Source organism: Mytilus galloprovincialis, chromosome 5, assembly GCF_965363235.1.
Source record: "Mytilus galloprovincialis chromosome 5, xbMytGall1.hap1.1, whole genome shotgun sequence".
NCBI classification, from domain to species: domain Eukaryota; kingdom Metazoa; phylum Mollusca; class Bivalvia; order Mytilida; family Mytilidae; genus Mytilus; species Mytilus galloprovincialis.
In genome coordinates this window covers 41,208,167-41,235,297 of record NC_134842.1, presented here as the reverse complement: position 1 = coordinate 41,235,297, position 27,131 = coordinate 41,208,167, and the positions used below count along the sequence as shown (strand labels likewise).

The window sequence follows — 27,131 nt, the reverse complement described above, 5'->3', positions numbered from 1 at the left end:
TTCCTTGTAAAATTTTCTGTCGATGATTTTTAGACTCCCTTGGTAGATTCGAGTTAAAGAACAACTAAATGTTTAATGAAGAAAGACTCTGCAAAAAGAAGCCTAAATAAATTATGTGTCAAGACTTGTTTTGATGGAACTACTGTTCCATTTTATAATGCTTTCAAAAACAACAGCTACACCAAAACTAGCCTGGTCATATGGGTGTTATATTTAGTAGAGTTTCTTTGCATCAGAATATTGCATGTTTTCTTGGGAACATTTCTTCGCATGGTAGTTCAATCGATTTTTCAGTTTCCCTTGATAAGTAAAACACATCAGTCTCCCTGGGTAAATATGTCATATCAGTCTTTCGTCATAATTATAACCTTCATGAGTATGACATGTCAGTCACTCTGGGTAAGTATAAAATTTCTGTCTCCCTTGATAAGTACATATATGACATGTCAGTCTCCTTTGATAAGTATGGCATGTAAGTCTCTCTTTGTGAGTATGACATGTCAGTCTCCATCTTGCCAGTCTCCCTCGGTAAGTATAACATGTCCGTTTCTCTTGATAGGTATGACATATCAGTCTCCCTCGATAAATATGACTTTTCAGTTTCCCTTGATAAAAATGACAAGTTAGTTTCCCTTGCTAAGTATGGCATGTCAGTTTCCCTTGCTAGGTATGGCATGTCAGTTTCCCTTGCTAAGTATCGCATGTCAGTTTCCCTTGCTAAGTATAGCATGTCAGTCTCAACTGATAAGTATAACATATCAGTTTCCCTTGCTAAGTATGGCATGTCAGTTTCCCTTGGTAAGTATGACATGTCAGTTTCCCTTGCTAAGTATGGCATGTCAGTCTCAACTGATAAGTATGAAATGTCAGTTTTCCTTGATAAGTATGGCATGTCAGTTTCCCTTGCTAAGTATGGCATGTCAATTTCAACTGATGCCATGGCAGTCTCAATTGATAAGTATGACATGTTAGTCTCAATGGATAAGTATGACATGTCAGTTTCTCTTGGTAAGTATGACATGCCAGTCTCAACTGATAAGTATGGCATGTCAGTTTCCCTTGCTAAGTATGGCATGTCATTTTCAACTGATAAGTATGACATGTTAGTTTCCCTTGATAAGTATGACTTGGCAGTCTCAATTGATAAGTATGACATGTCAGTCTCAATGGATAAGTATGACATATCAGTTTACCTTGGTAAGTATGACATGCCAGTCTCAATTGTTAAGTACGACATATCAGTTTCCCTTGTAAAGTACGACATGTAAATTTCTCTTGATAAGTATGACATGTCAGTCTCAATTGATAAGTATGACATGTCAGTTTCCCTTGATAAGTATGACATGTCAGTCTCAATTAATAAGTATGACATGTCAGTCTCAATTGATAAGTATGACATGTCAGTCTCCCTTGATAAGTATAACTTATCAGTCTCTCTTTATAAGTATGACATGCCAGTTTCTCTTGATAAGTATGACATATCAGTTTCCCTTGTTAAGTACGACATGTCAATTTCTCTTGATAAGCATGAAATGTTAGTCTCAGTAGCTAAATATGACATGTCCGTCCAATTGATAAGTATGGCATGTCAATTTCCCTTGCTAAGTATGGCATGTCAGTTTCCCTTGCTAGGTATGGCATGTCAGTTTCCCTTGCTAAGTATCGCATGTCAGTTTCCCTTGCTAAGTATAGCATGTCAGTCTCAACTGATAAGTATAACATATCAGTTTCCCTTGCTAAGTATGGCATGTCAGTTTCCCTTGGTAAGTATGGCATGTCAGTTTCCCTTGCTAAGTATGGCATGTCAGTCTCAACTGATAAGTATGAAATGTCAGTTTTCCTTGATAAGTATGGCATGTCAGTTTCCCTTGCTAAGTATGGCATGTCAATTTCAACTGATGCCATGGCAGTCTCAATTGATAAGTATGACATGTTAGTCTCAATGGATAAGTATGACATGTCAGTTTCTCTTGGTAAGTATGACATGCCAGTCTCAACTGATAAGTATGGCATGTCAGTTTCCCTTGCTAAGTATGGCATGTCATTTTCAACTGATAAGTATGACATGTTAGTTTCCCTTGATAAGTATGACTTGGCAGTCTCAATTGATAAGTATGACATGTCAGTCTCAATGGATAAGTATGACATATCAGTTTACCTTGGTAAGTATGACATGCCAGTCTCAATTGTTAAGTACGACATATCAGTTTCCCTTGTAAAGTACGACATGTCAATTTATCTTGATAAGTATGACATGTCAGTCTCAATTGATAAGTATGACATGTCAGTTTCCCTTGATAAGTATGACATGTCAGTCTCAATTAATAAGTATGACATGTCAGTCTCAATTGATAAGTATGACATGTCAGTCTCCCTTGATAAGTATAACTTATCAGTCTCTCTTTATAAGTATGACATGCCAGTTTCTCTTGATAAGTATGACATATCAGTTTCCCTTGTTAAGTACGACATGTCAATTTCTCTTGATAAGCATGAAATGTTAGTCTCAGTAGCTAAATATGACATGTCCGTCCAATTGATAAGTATGGCATGTCAATTTCTCTTGATAAGCATGACATGTCAGTCTCAATTGATAAGTGTGACATGTCAGTCTCCCTTGATAAGTATGACATGTCAGTCTCAATTGATAAGTATGACATTTCAGTCTCAATTGATAAGTATGACATGTCAGTCTCCCTTGATCAGTATAACTTGTCAGTCTCCCTTGATAAGTATGACATGTCAAATTCACTTGATAAGTATGACATGTCAGTCTCCCTTGATAAATATGACATATCAGTTTCCCTTGTTAAGTATGACATGCAAGTCTCCATTGATAAGTATGATATGTCAGTATCCCTTGGAAAGTATGACATGCCAGTGAATCTATATAAGTGTTATTATCCTAAATCAAACTTATTATATCTCTGAACGACTTTAACAATATTAATATGACAAGTAAATATTGCTGACCTTACCATCACTGACTATACTTTACTGAACTTCACAGTATTTAAATGGCAAAAATGACAAATATTGCTTGCATTTTATATACAGTATAACTTTAAATTATGTTTATCTAATGGATCGTTCACTACTTAGAACAGTTTTCGGATTACTAATATGTATATTTCATATTAATTTGAACACATTAAACATTTGGCTCGTACAAACGGATGTGTTTATTATTCAAATGTCAAAATGATATAAAGTCTCCGCTTAGCTTCTTCTCTATTAGTTAAAGTACACCGGGAATTTTGACCCGCGTGAATCTCAATTGAGACTTGAGTTTTACATAAATGTCACCTCATGTAAGCTCATACTTGAAACTCACATGAACTGGTATCACTTGCGTTTCACGAGTATTGAATGTGAATTTCACTTAAAAAACACAAACCTTTTCTTTTCACGTGTTTTTTTAAAACGTAACGGTTATTCAAATAACATTTTAAAAAATTCACAAATTTAATTAGAGTCTTGCAAAAATCCAAAAGTGTTTGAGTAAAGTTTATATGAAATTCACATGAGCAAATTTTGCTGGGTTTAATATTTAAACTGCTTAGTGCAGACAATTCTGATAGTCTGATAGTCAAGTGATATATGAAAATGTCAGATATTTACGTCGACAATTTATCATCTTGATCTCTCGACTGAGAAAAAAAAAATATAAAGACTCGCGATAACAAAAATCCTTTTTGGAAAATGAAACTGCCGACCTTGATTTTTGATTTTGAATGGCAAATGAAATCGACTTAAACATTCAAGTGCCTTCCCAAAGCACGGGTGGTTTTAAAATTGCAATTCTGTTTCCAAAAGTTTTCAGATTGCACTCATTGTTTAGGTTTGTGACAAATCGGGCATTTGTTATCGACGAAGTTGTATTGATGACAACCCTCCCCTCTTTTCCTTCAAATGAAATTGTAGATGTATAGTACGTTGAATGTAAACTATAATTTAACAAACAAATAAAAACATTTTTTCTCAGTTAGAACGATGCTAGTTTGTTGTAAAAATGATCAAAGTTTCATAAACAAGTGTCTCGTAGTTGGTTAGCTTGAAATTAACAACCACAGCCACTTACAACCTTTAGAAAAAAATCAGTTTCAAGAAAGAAAAATAACAATCAAACACACGAACACTGATTAATAGCTACTTTTATCTATCTACTATAACAAACCTTCAGATGCGGTATGTCAAATTCGTCTGTTGGATTTAATTTTAATTCCCTATTCAAATTGACTACCGTTGCAACTTCATCATCCAAATGATAATCCCAAATAAAAATAATTACCAAAATTTATTTTAACTATTGAAATGAAAGTTTTTATTAGCTCTATTGGATTGAAGCCAATAAAATATTTCACTCAGTAGTAAAGAAATTTTATTTAAATGATATAACTGCACTGTTTTCCTTTTAAGTTCGATCTTGTCTTTTTAATTTTTCTAAAGAGGTATTGAACCGTACTTTTTAAATTCAATTTCTTTATTGTCAATTTGACAATTTTTAAAAGGTGCAAATTTGTATTTCATTTATTCTACATTGCGTGAATGTTTTAATTGAGTAAGTACAAGTGGTAACTAGGTGATTATGTAGCTAAGTAAATATATCTATTTACGGTAGCCTCTTTTTAACCACTAGTTATTGACACCTAAAGAGAAATTCGTGTCTTCTTTCGAAAACATTTAACACGCTAAGGGTTTGATGTCACTTTACACTTAATTGCCAGCACATAAAACAAAACAAACAAGTGACGTACAATGAATCGCATTGTTTATATAACCTTTGTATAGTTTTACTATTTATTGATGTCTACAGGTTTTATGAAACGCCTTTGTACAACTGATTTACAATATAGAAATGTTCAGTATAAAAGAAACGTTGAAGTATTTGGTAGACTTTTCATGTTATAGAAAACGTTTGTAAATATGGTTAATTCTTACTTACACATAACCACAAAATACTTTAAATTCTATATTATTTAACATTTGTTTTATGTCTATTTCCTTTTGTGGTTCTTATTTATATTGTAACACATATTTATGAATTTTAGAACTTAAGAATTACATGCACATGACTGTAATTTGCTCTTATCGCAATGAAAAGCTAAGCAAAAAAGAACTGAGCCTCACAACGTTTATTTACCTTTGTAGAAATAGATTGTTATTTGATAAACGTCCAGTGGCAAACATACATTGTACCATGCGTATTTTGAACGTTAGCAGATATGAAAGTTTATTTTACAACCACTGTTAAGTCAGATGAATTATGTTATAGAAGTACAACATTATGTAAGGCTTTTGCAGGCCAAGACCCTAGCGATGACATAAGAAGGGGGGGAAGTGTTAGTACTGAGTGCAATTGTATGCTGCTCCTAATTTTGAAAGTTGTTGAAAGATATAAGGTTTATAATGCAGTACACTAGGCGCACGATTCGTCTGTTTATGAATCATTGGTGACCAAAAAATTAAAGACGGTTGGTAAGCCAAATCAATGAGCGAGTTGTATATAGCATTTATACCAAAAAACTTCCATAAAACTTCAGCGTAAACTGACATAGGCATTCGATGCATGAGTATATAGAAAAACCTTTGAGTTTCGAATTAATTCAGCAATTAATGAACAGTTGATATATCAAATGGACACTACATTAATATTTCATGTCAAAACCATAGTATTGACTACTTGCATAGTAACATAACATTTACCATTAGTTGTAACCACTCAGCGGTTATACAACGTTCTTATACATATACTGCATTATTTTCTTCTAGACATACACAATCTTCAGTCTATATTTGTTTCTTGTAGTTTCTGAGAAAAAAGACTTGCCCATGCAAGTTCTTGCTATTTATTCTAAATGCAGGAAGGTATCTCTTATTGCTGGCTTCAATTAATAACCTACATCACATGAGCTATCATCCCAGTATCAGAGAATAAGTTAACCCGAATAGAATACAACATAAGTATAGTTTATACAAATTTCACTTACTTTTCCTCAACAGGTGGTGGCGGTGGCGGCGTTGGTTCTCTTGGTGGTGGCGGTACTTCAACTGGTTTTTCCATATCTTCTTTTTTCTTTTTGTTGAAAGGTTTCTTTTCTAATGTTTTCTTAGTTATTGGTTTCTTAATTTTAGGAGGAGAAGGTGGTTTCACTGGTTCTTTTGAGAACGAAACATCTGGGGAAGGAGGGGGTTGTGTAGGTGATTCTGAGGCTCTGTTGTGGTCGTCGTCAGTATTTCTATATGTAGTGTCATTGGGTATTGTGAGTGTATGTATCTGTAAAAAAGGCAGTCGGAGAATAAAACAAGTATATATACTTCTAATACAGAGATTAATAACTTTATATTATTGCGGAACTTTTTTACAAAATTGCACAAATCCCCAATTTTCAGCATCAATTTTCTCGAAAACGAGCACGGTGACCTATGTTTTATTTTGTGTTTTAATTTTTAACTCGCCAAGGCCTACAACATATTTCAAATCTATAAAAATGACATTATATTGAGAAACTGTTTCGGATGCCCTTAAACACAAACTGTTAACCATTTTTTTTACACTGCAAACGTCAGAAGCAGTATACCTTAGTCTCGCTTCTGCGACTTTTATCACAGGGGCTCATTTTTTTGACGACGCAGGCGAATGTATTCTCGCTTCTGCTACTTTCACTACTAGCACCTATACACTTGCACGGACTTATGAACTGGAAGTGTAAAAATGAAATATATCTCTTGAATCATACCAATACCAAGGTACTGGTGGACTGAGAGAAGCATTTGTATTGCTTTGAACAGAAATAAGTACACGTTCATGCCCGGGGCCTGAATGTGAGCGTTTTCATTTCTGTATGCATGGTATTTTATTTTTATTTTTTTGTCCATTATTCTCTAATCTATATATGAAAGCGTATCATTATTTGTTCTATTTTTTCAACATTATTCTGTTTTTTTACAGTATTCTCTCAGAGACTCTGTAAACCCCAACAAGACCCTCTCTCTCAGTGCATTTTAAAACCCTATGAAGACCCTCTAGCTTGCATCATTTGCAATAAAAGTACCAACTATAAGGTTTATAGATCGAAATGGATGTGTAACTTTCTCCTTCTGTGATTTGCTTATAGAACATACTCCATGCAGGAATTTGACAGAAAATCATTATTTAAAAAAAAGATAACTACAATTTGACTTCAGCTTCTACTTTTAAGACTTCATTTCATTTCTTTATCATTTATCGATAAAATACATCGCCCTAGTTCATTTAATATCAGATGGATCTTAATTCGATTTCTAATTTAAGCATCATCATAAATAATTAAACGACTGCGCTAAACAAAGGTAAAAACTTAACATGATACATTTAATTGAAACAATGTTAAATTAATCAGAAAATTATCGACTTACTAGTGAATTTACATAATGTCTCCTTTTCCATGTCAAAACTCAAATAATCTATCACTGTGTGCTGAATAAAAACGTTTTACATGCAAATTCCTATTAAGAATAGGATGAGATGTTAAAATATTGATGAAAAAATACAGCACCATAGGTGATGATGAAAAGCCTTTTAGGAATACTGTTTAGCGCCGTCGGAATCAATTAGAAAACGTTTATCGTTTGTCAATAGAAGTTTGTCGGTAATCAATATTTTTGTAATTATCTGAAGTTTGTTTAGCTTTGTCCCATGTATTACCCGGATGTGCGTATGTTTTTAGGTTTAGCAGGTTAATACCGTACTTTATAGATTTATTAAACAATATTGGTAATTTACGAACGTGTAACAGTACATAAGTGTATGGACATAATTTTAAGATATTTGCATCAATATATAACCCTCACTGCGTTGGGGAGGAAAAGGGGTGTAAAAATCCACGACCCTCCGTTAAAATTAGTACATTTACAGCTCCTGTGAACTGTGGATGTCTTATAAATAGAAATCCTCAAAATTTAGATCAATTCCGCACTATATTTGTAAGCACAAAACGCAATTCTTATTCAGCTTGGTTAATTATTTGACTCAACTCCTGCGGAATGGTCTTTATTTAAAATTTCCTATTTTTCCTGTTCTAACAGCGGTAAAAGTATCTTTTCTATTTGGTAAACAAAGAACATCAAAATCTGAGAAGTATGTATTTGAGTTTTAATATTTTATTTAAAATTTTATTAAAAATTAAATGTGATGAAGTAAAAAATTAAGTCCCATAAGTATTTTCAAGTTTAACTCTTTGTGTCAAAAACGAAACACGCAATTTTAGATAATAAAACACTTCTTTAATATTAAACATTAAAGTTCCTTTAACATTTAATTTCGAATATCTGTTTCAAACTTTATGAATTTTGTTAAATTTCAACTTTAGAGCAACTAGGAAATTTGATTTATCTCCCTTTGGTCTGGTATTCGAAGTTATAACTGCATTTAAACGCGTATATTTATATTTTTCTTTTAAGGCCGGTGTGTGAAAACCGCAACAAAAAGAGAAAGTAGTACTGTCTGAGCCTTCCAACAACATACTTCTGAAAACTGTTTCATTTAGTAAATTTACTTATTAAGACGCAACAAGTACATGTACCACCTTGATTAAAGGTTAAGTGTGTTATTGTCCGTCCGTCTGTTCGATCGACAGACCAAAATTTTGATTTGGTCAGTTTATAAATAATCATGATAATAGAAAAAAACAAAGGATATGGATAAGCATAATCCTCGTTTGGTATAAATTCATGAAGGTTAATATGTTTAATAATGATTTATATAGCAGAGAACGTAAAACAATTAAACTATAACAAAGAAGATGTGTTATGATTGCCAATGAGACAACTATCCACAAAAGACCAAAATGACACAGACATTAACAACTATAGGTCACCGTACGGCCTTCAACAATGAGCAAAGCCCATACCGCATAGTCAGCTATAAAAGGCCCCGATAAGACAATGTAAAACAATTCAAACGAGAATTACATGAACGAAACAAGTCTTGAGTATTACCAAGACAGAGAATTGAACATAAGTACAAACAATTATTATTGAAAATGGAAGTACTTAAAGCTTTATACTTACATGTCTCTTTTTCTTTAATAAATCATCCTCGTCGTCTTGTAATCCTACAATACAAAAAGTGTAAGTCAAACATTTGTAAAATTTTCAATTCTGTTTCGAATGCAAATGTATACGTTGTCAAATTACATACATGTATTAGGTATAAATGATGTAAAAGTGATTGATTTTTTCTTAAACTGCTTTACAAGTGAAAATGAACGTTAATCTATATCAATGGCAAAATTAAAACAGTTAACTCATGCAAATTGATTTCATACGAAGCGTGTGAAATATTCATGAATTGTAATATTATAAATAAAAATCAACATAATTCATTAAAACAAGCCTTACAACTACATGTATACATATATTACAGCAAATTTCAAAAACCGAGTCACTTATACACTAGAAAAGTAATTAGAATCTTAGTTTAATTTCTTTACTTTTTATTTCAATAATTTTACTTTTTTTTTTAGAAAACACACAAATACTTAAACTGTGCATGCCACCATTTTGCTTCTGCAAAAAATATGCATTTAGACTCAGTAAATGAAAGGCATTTTAGTAAATAGCTATAGGTACCACTTAATGTTAAATAACGACCATTTGATAGCTGAATGTATATATATACTCTTTCTATGAGTCATGCACGGTATACATGTAAATATGAGTATACGGTGATGTAGGTATAAGATAATGGTTAGATTTACGATTTTAAGTACAAGAGCGAAAACGATTCCTGTTTTAGGTAATGCCGTTCAACTGAAAATCCCACTGACATAAATGTATCCGCTATCAATTAAAACCATATCTATATACAGTAAAACCTGACTAAACCGAACCCTTTCGGAATATGAGTTGTTGTTCGGTTTTGGCTGGTATTCGGTTTCAAAAAGTTCACAATGCATAAAATGTGATATGATTGGTCTTCAGAACAAGTTTGGATTAGACAGGTTTCCGGTTTATTCAGGGTTCGGTTTAATCAGGTTTCACTGTAGATAAGTTCAGTTTTATTGAAGTATACAAGTATAATCAGGTATTGTTAGGGTACACGTTTTTATCAGAATCTCATAATTTTGTAATAATATCATAACATAATAGCTTGCTCAAATGGTCGTTAGTTTTATTAATAGCAATATCAGCATTAGCATCTATAAATGTAAACCAACCATCACCAATAGAAAGTCTTATTTAGAAAACGGTTGGTGTCGCTGCGCTGTCCTGTAATGAAATCTGCATAGGCTTTTGAAAAAATGCAATTCCGCTCAATAAATCATCCTAATTTGTGTGTTACCTACTCAAGAGTTACAACTCATAAGTGTTAAATCAGTATAGTAATAACTAATATTATTTTAGTACAAATATGGCAAAATGTAATTTCGTAAAGGAAAATGTGAAATATGTACATGTATGTGTACAATTAACTGTCAAGCCTCTTCACCCCTATTAGTTTACTAATCCCAACCAATTCCACTACTTAAACTATTTATTGCAAAAATTCCATCTCCAAGTTCTCTACGAACAAACCTTTTATCTTTTTCTGTCTGATATACTTATACACGTTGTCTATGTAATACAGATATATTATTTATTGCTCAGAATATATTCAAGATTATAAATGATATGGAAAATATACTTTTCATTTTGTTTTTACAATTGTTATATCAAATAAAACCCAATTCAACTCCATTCACTGCACGAGTTTACCAAGCACTTCATCATCTCGCAAGCAAATTGTAAGAAGACAAAATTAATGTTTATTGTTCAAAATATTGGCATGAAAAGGTATGATAAGAAACAGAAACATTAATTGTACTTTAAAATGTGTCCTGTTTGTCTAGCGCTAGCGAGTATTAGGGAATGTAACACATCTCTGTGAAATATGTACAATAATTAAATGTTAGCTGTATCTGTGTTCGATACAAAGGTTTACTTTTTTTTGTCTAGAGACAAAAAAATCAGAATAATATATATTTTTGAAAGAAGACTCAAAATTAGTACATTTGTGTACTGGAGACAGTTATTTGTTTTCTTAAGTAAATCAAAATCCCCTTCGTAATTTAATGTTCATTATATTCACATATCAGCATGTTTGATTTTTGTTGCTGAATTTAATACAAGTGTTTAGTTTAAATTTGAGATTTTTTTTAAATATATCGACCCTTATTGCGTTTCCATTTACATATAAAACATACATCGTTTCATTCACACGTGTGATTTTTATTGCATTGATTCACATATTTCAATCCTTATAGCAATTTCATTCCCACCGTGTGAAAATTGATTTCATATTCGTTTACACCTTGCCAATATTTGAACAATAAACTGTTACCCATGTCTTCTTACTTATTAAGCAGTATACAAAGCAGCAGCGTGTAATAAAGGGAAGATATACCAGAAGCAAGTTTGATATCGATAGACAGACGGTGCAGTGGTTTGCCCGACTTACTCTCTACAATAACAACGGGAGGTACCAGTTCAATTGACTCCGGATCATAATCCTCATTATCTGTAAAAATTATAAGGTTGACGTGTGTTGCATGCTTATTGGTGTCAACACATACGTAAATAAAAAAATGGTTTTGATGCCTCAAACCCAACATGTTGGAATATTATATCCATTAACCATGACAGTATGACCGAACTTACTGACATGGCTAGCATGACTTAAAGGGGGCAGAGGTTTATAATTTGATTGATGTTCCGTATTTTGAATCAGATTAATAAGTTTACATAAAGCTAATATAAGTAAAATATTGATTTTGAAATTCCTGAACATTTTATGTCTATGTCATTTTCCTTATTTCTTACTTCAAATGACCGAATAACAGGTACATATAGGCATTTAATCTAGGTACAAACTAAAATAATTAGTATGTCCTATATTATTGTAGAAAAAATATGAATTTACATATTATTTACTTTTAAATAACAAAAATTTGTAAGGGTTCCGCGGAACCCAGTGTCTCGCCTATTTTTGCTGTAAATCACAGGCTCAACAACAATGAGGAAAAAAATCAATAAAAATATTCCTCTTGTTACTATTTTATGATTGTAAGAAAATCTAAGTCCATTTGAAAGTAAATTACAGAAAAAAACAGAGTAATCTTTTTACAAACTTTACTTCTGGATACAATCTTATGATCATAAATAAGGTTATTTCCAAGTTTGGTACAAACCCAGGATAGTTTAAGAAAGTTATTTAAATTTTAAAAACTTTAACCACAGAGTGAATGTAATGGTTCCCTGCAGAAAAAACTAAGTCCATTTATAAGTAAAATACGGAAAAAATTGAATTTTATTTTTACAAAATTTTCTTCTGGATACTATCTTATGATCATAAACAAGCTTCTGTCCAAGTTTGGTACAAACCCAGGATAGTTAAAGAAAGTTATTAAAATTCTAAAAACTTTAACCACAGAGTGAATGTAATGTTTCCCCGCAGAAAAAACTAAGTCCATTTATAAGTAAAATACGGAAAAAATGGAATTTTATTTTTACAAAATTTACTTCTGGATATTATCTTATGATCATAAACAAGCTTCTGTCCAAGTTTGGTACAAACCCAGGATAGTTTGAGAAAGTTATTAAAATTCTAAAAACTTTAACCACAGAGTGAATGTTTTGTTTCCCCGCAGAAAAAACTAAGTCCATTTATAGTAAAATACGGAAAAAATGGAATTTTATTTTTACAAAATTTACTTCTGGATACTATCTTATGATCATAAACAAGCTTCTGTCAAAGTTTGGTAGAAATCCAGTATAGTTTAAGAAAGTTATTAAAATTTCAAAAACTTTAACCACAGAGTGAATATTTGTTGACGCCGCCGACGACGCCGACGACGACGGAATGTAGGATCGCTTAGTCTCGCTTTTTCGACTAAAGTCGAAGGCTCGACAAAAATTATTAAGATAAAAGCTCCGAATATAAATAATAAATACTACTGAATAAATAAATATACATTAACAAATATATATGTTTCGACATACATTTGAATCTATAAAAAGTTTGCAATGTGTTTTAAGTAATGATATCAAACAAGGATGCTATCATTAGTAAAAGAAAACGGTTGTATTTGCATTTTTTTCAACTTTCTTTTTTCAAATTTTATTTCAAACGTTTTGATGATAGGCTTTGTGATAGTCCGTGTGCAACGGGTTCGGGTAAATATCGTGGCTTTTAATATTCAAAATTGATTGATTAATTTTTATTTTCCTAACTTCCAGTGGAAAATATTCCAAAGTAAATGTACTTTACCAATCATTGATCAAAAAGACATGCTGTTAAATCGGAACTCAGCAGGCCATCATTGAACTATAGTTGTAGTTGTGTCTTGTTATGGCTAATTCACAGATTTTACGTCTTTCTTTCTCATTTTAAAAATCTAATTCAAAAATTTATTCTTTTTCTCATTTTGGTTTATGCTGTTTTAAGATGTCGTGAACTAGTGACATGCATATGCGTAACAGGTGGTGTTGCAGTAACGTCAAATTTCTACTCACTCAAATTGGTCAAGTCCATGCGATCTAAATCTTCGTTGATTGATGTGGGTGTTCCGGGTTTTCCATCAAGTCCGCTACCGGCACCTTTCCTGAGAAATTGTAAAAAAAATATTGTGATGTTTTTTGTAAATGATTTAATTTAATCCCAACAAGAACACTTATGAAGCCTGTAATACAATTATAAGATAAATAGTGTTTGCATAATACAAAGCGACGTCCAGTCTGAAACGGAATGCATTTGAAAAGCTAAAATATTTATCATCTTTAATGCATGGACCTTTTGTTATCTTTTTGTGTTTAAACTTCTAATTTATCACAGGAAATGACAAGCATTTTTAATCAAATTGATGTATTTGATTATCAGCACTACATGTACCTTTTAAAATAATTATCACCAATGCATGCTGTGCAATTTGCACAACAGGAAAATATAAATTTGAAATGTATTCCATATTTAGAAATACGAATGTATCAGCAATGCTTTATGCCTAACCAAAGTGTTCTTCAGCGCTATGTTACATTGTTAGACTAAGCTCGTAGTGATTAAGCCATGCTCATTATATATCATGCAGTTTTATTTAATGGTAAAATCATGCGATTCTTTAAAATTGTTTGTCGTATAGATCGCGGAACAATGATTGCATGCAAGGATTTCAGATTATAATGGTTTGTGCTTTATATCTATCCAGTGGCTTAAGGGTTTAAGTCATGCTTTGGTACAAAGCATGCAAGTTAGTTACGTAACTTAGTATTTATAAGTATCAGTATTACATTAAACTAATGCCTAATAGCAAGAACCGTAGAGGCAGTCTCCACACGACATCTTATAAAAAATGAACTATCATGGGTATTTTTTTATTGTTATTATGTACGCTATTGGAATGAAAATAACCCAACGTCAATGATATCTGTTCGTTTTTGAAAAATTTAAAGGACTTTAACAAATCAAAACATTAATTTTTGAAAATATTACAAAGATCTCTTTAAACTGCGCACCAGCTAAAATGCTATTTTCTGCTGCACTATTGAAATAGGGTTGCAATATGCAATCACCTTGAAGCATACAAATCTTATATTTAACTAAGACGGCATAGTATGGTGGTGAACGTGCACAGGTTAATCTTTTACAACACTATACATGGAGGAATTCCTTGTCACCAAAACAGTACAGTAACATGTATATGTAAGAGGTCAAGGATGGTATGACAAACATGCAATTTTGTTATTCTTTTTTGGTATCTCAAATATCAGTTTTATCATATTGATAATCAAAAAAAAAAATTAATGATGCGTATAATCGATTATGACTGGAGACGCGTGCATCTGTCAGTCTTTCAGACATTGTCAATCTGACCACGATTATTGACAGGATCAACACGATAATCTTAACGTTGTATGATATATCTAAATATTTGATTGAACTTTAATATCTCAAAAATCGATCTGATGGAAGCAGTCCAGAAAATCGAGGCGTCGGTTCACAAATAATTTATTCGTATTAAATTATGTGATATTTAACATAGATTCCGGACCTTTTATTTTGATGGGATCGCTAGTTAGATGTGAACCACCAAAGAACATCAACTGAAGAACTGTTGATTATAGAAAATATATATCTATATATCTTTCAAGATAAGAAGCCTTGTATACTATGTTATATCTCAGATATCATGAAATCTGAATATTGTAACATATTGTGTTACTACTTTATAAAGTACAGAATGTGGTAAGACAAACAGCATGTTTGAATATGTTGAACAAGCTAGTGTACGAAAATATTCAAATTCGCCCCAATATTGTTAAATCAGCATTTGCAATTCCGATTACTGTTCTTTTGACAGCTTCTTCGTAAATTGGTCAATAAAGCAGAAAACGGCTTTACAAAACCGAAGCTGTATTGGGACTGGTCCAATACAGAATGTTATAGCCCCGATTGTGTCTGATAAATGACTGATGTGTTTTTTAATCACGGGCATTGTACACTTATCTGGTTCCTTCTGTATTTGCCCTGGTATAAATTAAATAGTCAGATATATTGGCCATCAGCATCACTACATGCAGCAAACATAGAATTTATACACAGGACTATACACCGAAACGCACTGGTAACACTTAATAAATTATAACTATATACAAATGTATATTTGAACTTTATGCAAAATGCCATAACCGATAATAGAAACTAGGATACACAAACGAGATATTTACAAAAATGTAGGTGTCTGGTTCACTATGTATCACCACAATGCAGGCAAGTAGAAGATACACTACACATGTGTTTTAGGTAGAGATTGAAACTTATTATCAGTATAGGCGTAAATTTATATGTAAGTATTTCAGTCTTTCAAAACGTAAATATTCTGCAGTAAATATTGATTATGAAGTAAAAGCATGCATACATTTCGAAATGGTTGAAAGACGATAACTAAATATATACAAGGTGGGTATTGTCGAACGTGCATGACTTACGATAAAAAGTCTCGTATAAATTCAGAGTCTTCTGGTATTGTACTAAACGATATCGAAATAAACAATTATTGGGAGTACTATTGCAAATGATGCAAAATCATTACTATTGGAAAAACTCGTTAGCTACATCCATAGTAATATATAAATGCTGACAGTTTGTTATAAAATTTACTTCTCATAACTCAGTCAGTGTTTGATATGTTGAAGACATCATATATATAACATGAATTACCAGATACAAATCGTAATAAAAATAGGATTTAAGAAAGAATAACTTTTAAAAAAGTGTATATGGAAGAAAATGGAGAAAGAATGATTAAAATTGAGTGATTGTGTGATAAAGGTAAAACAAAGAAAAATACAGTTTAACGAGATAATATGCAAAACTGCAAAAACACAGGTGGTTGTATAATAATACAATCGTGAAATCAAGAAGTTGTTGTGATATACCAAGTTCATAAGAGAAACAATATATCAGTAGTGCATTTGATACATATAATATAAAAATAAGATAGAGCATGGAAAGGGAACGAAACAATGTATATATTGGAGGTATAAAACAAAAATGCTGAACACAACACAGGTACATATGTGTCAAAGAAGTGTGCGAAATGAACAAGTGTTCGACTTACGATAAATCATCTTGTTTGATAACCTCGGGATGTTCTGGTATGGAGCTGTTGAACAAAAATGTCGGAAGATGAAATGACATAGCTTTTTATATTAAGTAAATTCAGACAACTCGAATCAACCTTTTTTATGTAGAATTGTTCAATGTTATCATTAGAGCAATCAATAAAGATGATAGTCACATTACTGTGTCAAATAGCATGACATTAAGTAACATAGTTTTATTTATTAATAATTCAAAACCTGAAAACTAATAGACTTTCATAATTATTTTAATGAAGCTCGACAGAAATGTCAGAATTAGGATTTTTCTCTTTATTTGATGAAAAACAAGAGGTTAATATGTCAATTACATACACAAATGTACATCCACACAAAACGTGTAAGCTAAATCACACAGATTAAATCATATAAGATATGAAAGTATGAAAACGTGGATATAATGAAAGCATGAAAACGTGGATATATTGAAAGTATACTTAAACACATAATATATGATAGATAAGTTTAGTTGGTGATTATCCTTTACAGAGAGAGATAAAAACCTGCAACAATTGGAAAAAAGACATGTGCTTAAACCTATTCCCGTGTAAACCCGAATACAGTATCCAACAAAACAGTGTGATATTGGTTACTGCAACCAATGCTTTATGCATCATTGTATGCAAGATTTGCACACAAGCAACTGCACCGTGAGGCAAAAATGTACATTTCATCACAAGCACTCTTCGATCACCTGAACAAACCAAACATATAATTTGGTCTGAAATTCACTCGATTCCCATACTCGTCCTCTCCTAAAGATAGCCACAAGTCTAAGGCATTTCTTGAATGACGATTTGCTTTGCTATTCAAGAATGAATTAAAATTTAGATAGGAACATATTTCCCAATTTCATTCTCAATTTTACACAACACATCTACTTTGGGATTGTTCTGTGTCTATTTCTATTACAAGTTCTTGGTTTGCGTTATTTTTCACAAAAATATAAATCAAACGGAACTTGCATTGAAATTTCAATAGCATTTTTAAAAGCACTGTAAATGTTTTAAATCAGTAAATGTATTCAGGCTCTAGATGTATACATTGTATCTGATAAAAGACATTGTTCAACGTAAAATATAGATTCACCTTTTTCAGTTTCAATGGATTTTAGACGCATTTGGGAATAATATGCACTATTATAAGACATCATGATGGTTAAAATCTAAAAAAAAATTGCTAGTAAATATGTATAGAAAATTAGTAAACAACATATTGTTAGGTATTGTTTCTAAAATTGTTATGTATTCAACAGTGATTAAATTACTTTGGGTAATAATGAAGAGTAGTGAATACAGGTTAATTTTACGGAATGTTAAACAAAACGCAATATTGGTTAGGACGCGATACACTTACGCTTGCTCAAAAACGTCACTTCCTTCATCGTCGTAGCTGAAATCAGGTATATGAATATCTAATGATTGCGAAAAACGAACTTTTTTACCATCACTAGAGTTACTTCCCATACTTGATGTAGATGGCATATTTTACAAATATTCTTCAAAGTTTCTTGCCATCGGCAGTGTGAATATGCAACATTCAATTTTCATGAAATCAACAACTTAGATATCATTTACTGAATTCCAAGAACTGTTTCAATTCATGATGAACAAAACAATGTTTGAAAACACAGGTTTGGTCAAACAACCATAAAACAAAACTAACTATTGCACTAGTAAGAAGGTTTCTAGCAATTTTACGTTTGCTTCGCGTGAAATATTAAGCTCTCTCTCTCAATTTTAATCTTTAAATGTACATCTTAGAACTCTAATTGGGTTTTGAAAACTTTGGATTAATTAGAAATATAGCAATTTCCCACAGAATAAAATTTCAAATTATTTAAGAGTAATTTCGCCATTAATATAGAACACTTTTAAAAGAAAGTTTGATATAATCACATTTTCCCTTTATAAAAGCCCATAATGATTAAATTTATCGGAAACTATTTATCAAATTAAAACGTAAAGAACTATAAAAATATTGTTCTGGAACCACAAGCACATTAATTTATCTTTAATATAACGATTGTCGTTTTAAATCAATGGGTTCGAACGGAACAGAGAAACGAAAATTACCTTTGTATGCCATAAAATTTTCTTTTACTTTTCTCAAGAGATAAAATACTCATTAAAGTCAAGGTCATGATTAATATTTGTTTGATTTCGTGATATTTTCTAAATATTTAAGTTAGATTTTTAACTTTTGATTTTTAATCTTTGGTATATCATCATTTAAAGTTTAGATTTTTTCATCATTTGAAGAAAAATCAGAATCATATATTAAACTCTTCAAAATCAACAGATCAATAGTACAAGATCATAAAAATCATTTGGAATTGGACAATTTTTGGTGAACGAGAATACGGAAGTTACATCTCAAACCAACCTATTCGACAAAAGGCATGTTTCGACTGCCTAAACATAGAATGAAATTCAAAACAGTGTGGCTGTGGCCATCGATTGACACATTAAATTCATCCATTGACTGGGACAATTTAGGTGAACGTTTGTATGTAACGACCACTGCTCACTATGTACTTTTTAAAGACACTTAAACTATGGGGTCACCAAAGGTTCTCAACATCTTAATAAAGTAATTCGAAAAATTAATCAGAAATAACACGATGTTTGATTTATACCAATTATATAAATCAAAACATAAAGGTTATTTCTGATTAATTTTTCGGATTATTTTATAATTAAAGGCGTTTAGAAACCTTTAGTGACCCAACAGTTTAAATGTCTATCGTAGGTACGTCGTTAACAGTGGTCGTTACAGACAAACGTTCACCTAAATTGTCCCAGTCAATGGATGAATCTGATGTGTCAATCAATGGCCACAGCCACACTGTTTTGAATTTCATTCTAGATAATAAAAGCATAAGGTAACTAATTAAATAAGTTTACAAATATAGATAAATATAAAAAAAAAAATACACTTCCTTCCTATTTCAAGTAACCACTAGCATAAGCAATATATCCTTAAGCAAATTAATTCCATAACAAATATTCAAGTATTCTATAGGAGTAAAACGTTCTCGATCTTAATTTACCTTGCTGTGCTTTCTTTTCTCCACCGGTTTATCATTCTCCCGTCTTTTGTGAAATAATCAAATTCATCAAACCCAGAATCCCCTGTACACGGAGACATATCCCGTCCCTCTCTTGAATGTAACTGCATACTTTTGACAATATTGCAGAATCTAGGTCTATATCCTTGTAAGCCCTGATAACATATAAATGTTTCATTATTACGTATACATTTTAATTTTGATGGGGTTTTTTTTTTGTGTGGTCTTGACGCCACTTTCAGAAGTAGAAGAAAATCAGATTTTAATGGAAGAGGATGTCGCGTGTCCAAGAAGACCATCCTCGGCAGGTGCGGTGTGGTGCGGTGCGAGGTTTGAACTCACAACTTCAATGTCTCCGGGGGTGGGATTATATTGCAGTGTTAAAGACATATTGGTCGGCTTCGGCTGTTTGGTCTGGTTGTTTCAATTTGTGGTTCAATTTCATTGTGGTTGAATATAGTAGAACTACATTTTTTTGTTAGATCATTCGGACACCGATGCACCTACATATTTTGAATAGCGATTTAGACAGGAATGAATTTTAGGCTGCCTAACTGAAATTTATTCCAATATCCATGTATCCATGTTGATGCCATAAAACTTTCATTAAGTGTAATTAAACTTCTACCAATGAAATATAAGTGCATCCTGGATACCGTTTTTCCTCATCTTTATTTGAAATTATGGCATAGTTGGAAACTTAAATAATAAATTGAACTGACTCCCATTTAAATACCCATATCATGTTTTGGATTTTGCTGTTAAATAAATTGATTGGTTGTTCGTTGCTAAACGTCCAGTGGCAAATATGTCATGCATATTAAGGACGAGAATAAAATTATAATAAATGCAATACAAGTAGATTATTTAATAGAGGCTGTCTGGAATGAAGGTCTGGGTAATTTAGACTGCCACGACAAAATTAGGGTACTCTGGATAGGGACAGGTCAACTAAGAATCAACAAAAAGTTGTTACAATAGTTCGTAACTTGCAGAGAGCGTGGCGCTTTTTCTATGTACACGACGAACACTTTGAAAAAGCGGACAATAACCTATAGTGACCACAGATCTATTCCCCAGTCACCTTTGAATATAAGAACAATCTAAGACAAGAAGTACCCTTATCAAATTAAAATGAAACTATAGTAGTGCAGACTTTCATGAAAAAACAACAGATATACATTTGAAAAGCGTCCTACAGCTTATGTCATATACAATGACGCAAGAACTATCACGTGAAATTAAGAAGTCGATATTCGATATTTTTTTTGCGGGAAACATTTTACTTCAAGTGTGGAATAAACGAAAATAAACTTTGCTTTGACCAAAACGTTATGTGTGGTACGCTGCTATATGCTGATTTGGGATTAACTCGAGACATGTTTTACCGGAGAATATCGAAGTCATAATATCAGAATATATGCGTATTACATCATTCGAAGTTCTTATTACAGGGATTTTGTGGCAACTTATTAATGTTACATAAAAAACAAAAATTTACACTAAATGACCAAACATATCAAATATTATATTATAAGCCAATTGTGTAGACTAAGAATATGAATGAATTAATTTAAGTCTGAGATTATATCTTATGTTACTTACATAACCTCTTCGTTGAAAGTTTCCTTCTGATCCCTGTAAAACAAATGTATACTGTTAGAATTTTATCATAGTTACGTTTAATATGGTAGATTTGAAAGGGGATAACACCACATTGAGATAAACCAGTTTTCAACGACAGACTATACATACATGTATATAGCTTTTTGACATAAAGCAATATCTAAAAATGGTGCACCCATCAAAGAGGGTGTTGGTGTATTATTCAACGATACTGCTATCTAACAAGTCATAAAACCAAGCAATGGAGCAACAGTTAAAACCAGCAGGTTGTAAAGGACTTGTTTGGTGTAATCTACAAATGTATCGATGAAACCATCAACTTCTAACTCCCCCACCAAGTCGGTGTTTATTGAGCATCTATCAAATGCATACCATGGAAATTAGTTTTGTTTTTTAAAAGACCTGAGGAAAAAGTTAAAATATGTTTTAAAATCTGAGCAACTAGTTCTGTTTAGCCATTGTATTAAAATAGAGAATGGAAACAGGGAATATGTCAAAGAGACAACAACCCGACAAAATACAGAAAACAGTCCAAGGTCAAGAATAGGTCTTCAACACAGCGAGAATATCCCGCATCCGGAGACGAGCTTTAGTTGGCCTCTAAACAATGATGTATATTGGTTCAGCGAAAAAAGACGTCACGTGCACTCCAAACCCCTCTAATACATACATGTATTTATAATGAACTATATTTGCAAAAAAATATTTAACTAAACTTTTGATTTTCAATTTCCCAATTGGTATCTTTATCTCTTTATCTATGAACCATGTTTTTTATCCGTATATATTTCATTGCTTTCTATTAATTTATTTGTTATGCTTGTTTCTGGAGGCGTCGCACGCCTTTTTACTGTATATGTATTGTCTTTCTGAGAATACTAAAATATTATGCCAGCTATGCTGGCACTTATGGTAGAAGCATCGTTTTGGGACAAAGAACGATAACTCTTTCTAGACGACCCATCTGAAAAGTTTCGTCACTCTCGTTAAATCTCGTACGATTTTTTTTTTTTTAATGGCGGCCAAATTTAACGTTTCAACGCGATCTTCTAAAAACGGGGCAGATCGGAAACATTTCAATGTTTAATACGACATGAATTTCTATTTGTTTGCAAAAACAAGAATTCAGAAATTTTTGTAACTTGTGAAGCTTATTTAAATTTAATTGTACCACGGAAATTACCGAAGTGAGGACAACAACATCTGACGCCATGTTTCGTCTGCTTCAACATTCCATTATCAGTGAAGTCAAAACAAATTACCTAAAAATCACAGGTACTTCATTTAAAAGTCACACAATCTCAGTTAACGATAACATATTTAGTGTAAAAGTTCCGTCCAGGCATGGGAACACAGAAAAGAACTCCGCAAGCAATACATTTCGGATTTTTTTTTTATATAATGGCCATGCGGCATGCGGGGTAAACTACGGTGCACTGGTTGACCACGACTACTTATGTTCATCTGCCCCATTATTCCCCAAATCAAGGAACAGTGATAATTATACTGTTGACTGGTTGTCACGGTTATTCATGGAGTCAAGGGCGAATCCAGCATTTTTCATAAAAAAAAAAGGGGGGGGGGCGCTGACGGGGTGCTCCAGTCATGCTTCAGGCTTCAGTGATTACCTATATAATCAACATTTTTTTCCCACGGACCGCCCGATCTGGATCCTATGGTAGCCCACAGACTAATTCAAAACTTAACAAAAGTTTAGAACACAAACAAATATTCAAATAATTCACAATCTTCTAATTCTGTACTTCTTTGGCAAAATCTCAACAAATCTTTTCTATGATTATGTCACACCTTATACAGAATGTACAGTCCCAGGAGATGGAAACTGTTTTGTTTTCTCCCTCTTAGTTTATTCATAAAAGGAGACTTGAGTCTGAGTAGTACATTTAGAACTGACTACTGTATATTGTATGCTCCCATATTGTCCAAAATTGGATTTTATTGGAAGATGGATTTATTTTAACCCATGAAAATGAGAACTTTGATAGGTATATACAGGGCATGTTACTTGGAAGTATGTGGGCTACATCCTTTAAAATTCAAGCTGCAACAGTGGCCTGCATATTTTATGCATCAGTTTAAACCTGATCAAAACATTTTCACTCTACCGAAGTACTTTATCGCTATATCACTATCAGGTTCACATTTCAACCTATTTAGCAATACACACTTATGGTTATATAACCTCACAGTACCAAAATTATACTCAGTAACCAAATTGCACCTTTTCAGTCAAAAAAACCCTTCAAAAATTTTACTAAGTTTGCTTTCACCATGTGAAGTTATCTTATTATCATCTTTTTAAAATGAGCAAATTAAATTTGTTACCAGCATCCTTTTCTTAAAAAAAATTAGTTTAAAGTATTAAATAATGTCAAATTGTTTGAAATATTTAAAGAAATAAAACAAAATTTATGTTTATATCCCAGTTTTAAGGATTTGAAAGTAACCATACATGTAATGATGTATGGAATTTGGGTACTCACCTCATTACAGTATCATGGATTGTTTAGATGTAATTTCAAACCCATTTTTCAATGACTCTACATGGACTCAAAATTAAATTGGTGTAACTATATTGTAAACAAGGATAGTCTACAAAATTAGCATAGAATAAACTTTTGTCTGGTACATAAAAAAAGTTGGTAAAAAACTGACAATTTAGGTGCAATTTGGGTATTCTCATGTTAGCAACTTCACAACAGAACTACAAATTTGTTTTCATGACCAAAACAAAAAAAAGTACAAACCTAAAGGCAATAAAATGCTTCGCCATGCACAGCCTGATACAACCTCAGATGTATGATTAGCATATAAAATATATTTATGTCAGTTAGAATCAAACATGTTTTAATTTTGGATCCTTTAAACTTCAATATGGACTAATTTAAAAACAGGTATCAGGTGAACCCACATATTTCTATTCAGCAGCAGTCTCTAACTACATATCTCCTTAATTTCATATGATAGTAAGTCCTAAAAAAATATTGAAAATGTGTACATTTAATTTTTTTTCTAGCTTCTCTCATGTGAAAGCAGTACCTTTTTGGTCACTATTTATGTGTTGCGTCTAAATAAGAATTGTAACACTTTATAGTGACTGAACAGGTTAAACAAATACTTCTCAAGAAACAGAAAAAGAAGAGAACTTAAAACAGCACCAGCCATGCCAGTATATGTATGAATAAAAACTCAGATCAGAATAGCATGGACAATATGTTAGTTCTAATGTACTTGTGAATATATTGTGAGGAAAGATATCAATAATTCTGCAGATAATGCAATTTTATCAAGTGTTTTGTACATTTTCTGTTAAAAATGTTCATAATCAGTGAAACTTTCAAACAGGCTAAACTAAATTTTTATTACTGAAAGTTTCAAACAATGACAAGTGTTTTATTTACCAAATAACTCATGTGTTTCTGTGAGAACAAACAATCATGTGTAATTTTTGGAATTGAAGGGAAAGAAGATCCTTTTGCAGTGCACTTGAGCAGGTCAATTGTGAATATATACTTACTAAATATATTTTCTTCATCATGATACTCACATAGACATTATCAAGAAGTACATATCATTGGAAAAGTGCACAAATTACAGATAAAATATTAAATAAAAAATACCCTATTTTGAGTGCATCTCCTGCCAAATCACTATTTGTTGCATCTATATATAATACTAGACGAGTATAATCAATGTAAATAAGGTAATTTTTGGAAGAAAACCCCAAAATTTGGAAAAGAACCCTCCCCAATAATGTTGTACCAAAATCAATTCTAATCTTCCTTTTGTGTATTAAAGTTTCATAGAGATCAATTCACTTATACTCAAGTTATTGTCTAGAAACCAAATGTGTCTTCTTGAAAACAACTATGACACAAAAATATGACATGATTACTTTTGTATGCTTGTATTATAAAAAAAGAAGATGTGGTATGTTTGCCAATGAGACAACTATCCACAAAAGACAAAAATGACACAAACATTAACAACTATAGGTAACCGTACGGCCTTCAACAATGAGCAAAGCCCAAACCACATTGTCAGCTATAAAAGGTCCCGATAAGACAATGTAAAACAATTCAAACAAGAAAACTAACGGCCTTATTTATGTAAAAAAATGAAAGAAAAACAAATATGTAACACATAAACAAACGACAACCACTGAATTACAGACTCCTGACTTGGGACAGGCACATACAAAAATAATTGTATTTCCCATTTCCATTCTCAATTTTATTTTGCTGCCATTTAAAAACTTGAAAAGTAAGCTACATTCTGTACATGTAACAAAAAAAAATATATATGCAAAAAATAACATAAAACCGACTCTTAATTAGTACAAAAAATTGATGTAGAACTCACAAACTGACGATGATCAGAATTACAAAGGTTTGTTTATTAGAGTCTGATTTTTTTTTACGAAAGCCCTTCAGCGCTATCAATTAAACTTATTTAGTCAAAATTTAACACTAGTTTAAAGGTATATCATAACAAATTGGCAAATACAGCCTTATTATCACCTTAAAAACTACTGTGTACGGAGTTACATGTGCGGTTTGGGAAGTTTTATGTTTTTAGATATATAAAAGTTCAATTTATTTTGCATTTCTGAAAGATAAAATCATTTTTGGTCAATATCAAAATATTTTTTTTGTCGTATGCTTGAATAGATTTTTTATTCATCAATTTGGGAATCAGAATATTTTTTTCAGGAAAAATACCATTACCCCTCATGCCATTTCAAGATCAATGTTCGTTCCCTACACATTTTCCATCTGAACTTATAATTTTATTTTAGACATAAACAATATATTAATGTAGCCTAGGACATTCGTTCTGAACATGCATGAAATATTTGCCACTGGACGTTAAACAACCAACAACCTAATCTATATTTAGGACATTGTCTTAGTACAAAGCTGGCATTTAAGGTAGCGCCTTCCTCATATTAAGTTATGTACATATTAACACAAAGTATTCTCAGATTGAAACGTCTTACATATGCTATTTTTAAAGGTTTTTAAAATTATTCAAGTTGATAAATATAAAATGTAGATTTCAATCTTATTAGAATCATATTCAAAACAGTGTGGTCCTGGCCATTGATTGACGACCTAAATTATCGCATTGACTGGGACAGATTAGGTGAACGTTTGTCTGTAACGACCATTGCTCACTTCTTACTTATTATGGAATTTAAACTGTGGGGTCACCAAAGGTTCTTAACGCCTTTAATAATAAAATAATTCGAAAAATTATTCAGGAATAACCTTTATGTTTTGATTTATTATTATTGATATAAATCAACACATCGTATTATTCCGGATTCGTTTTTCGAATTGATTTATTTAGGTGTTGAGAACCTTTGGTGACCCCACAGATTCAGTGTCTTTAACAAGTACATAGTGAGCAGTGATTGTTACCGACAAACGTTCACCTAATCTGTCCCAGTCAATGGGATACTTTAGGTCGTCAATCAATGGCCAGGACCACACTGTTTTGAATATGATTCTATGTGTATATTTTAATAAAATATTAAATCGTATTGATTGTGTATCTACATTTTCACTAATATAAGTATTTCAATATAAAGTAAGTAATACAAACAGGTAAACGTCACGATCTTAAATTCATATTATTTAAATATACCCTTCTAGTACTCGTAATAAAAATTAAAATATTTCCCATATGTTTAATCTGATGAAATAACAATACCCATAACTTTTCAATACGCCGTAAT

The 27,131-nt window shown here is 31.9% G+C and overlaps 1 protein-coding gene across 22 annotated transcripts in view; it reads right to left on the bottom strand.

Moving 5' to 3' along the window:
- Positions 1-27,131, bottom strand: part of LOC143075823 (uncharacterized) — a 61,537-nt gene that overhangs the window by 8,289 nt on the left and 26,117 nt on the right. For 3 of the 22 annotated variants that reach the window (XM_076251382.1, XM_076251381.1, XM_076251387.1), the window contains 9 exons: positions 21,350-21,382; positions 19,727-19,899; positions 17,369-17,479; positions 16,635-16,679; positions 16,003-16,044; positions 13,534-13,622; positions 11,426-11,539; positions 9,052-9,095; positions 5,991-6,277 (listed from right to left, as the gene is read on the bottom strand). In XM_076251382.1, coding sequence (XP_076107497.1) covers positions 5,991-6,277; positions 9,052-9,095; positions 11,426-11,539; positions 13,534-13,622; positions 16,003-16,044; positions 16,635-16,679; positions 17,369-17,479; positions 19,727-19,899; positions 21,350-21,382 — 938 coding nt within the window. Of the gene's footprint in view, positions 1-5,990; positions 6,278-9,051; positions 9,096-10,557; positions 10,597-11,425; positions 11,540-13,533; positions 13,623-16,002; positions 16,045-16,634; positions 16,680-17,368; positions 17,480-18,030; positions 18,067-19,726; positions 19,900-21,349; positions 21,383-27,131 lie in introns of all 22 variants that reach the window. The other 19 variants (XM_076251396.1, XM_076251400.1, XM_076251397.1 and 16 more) reach the window with 17 other exon arrangements.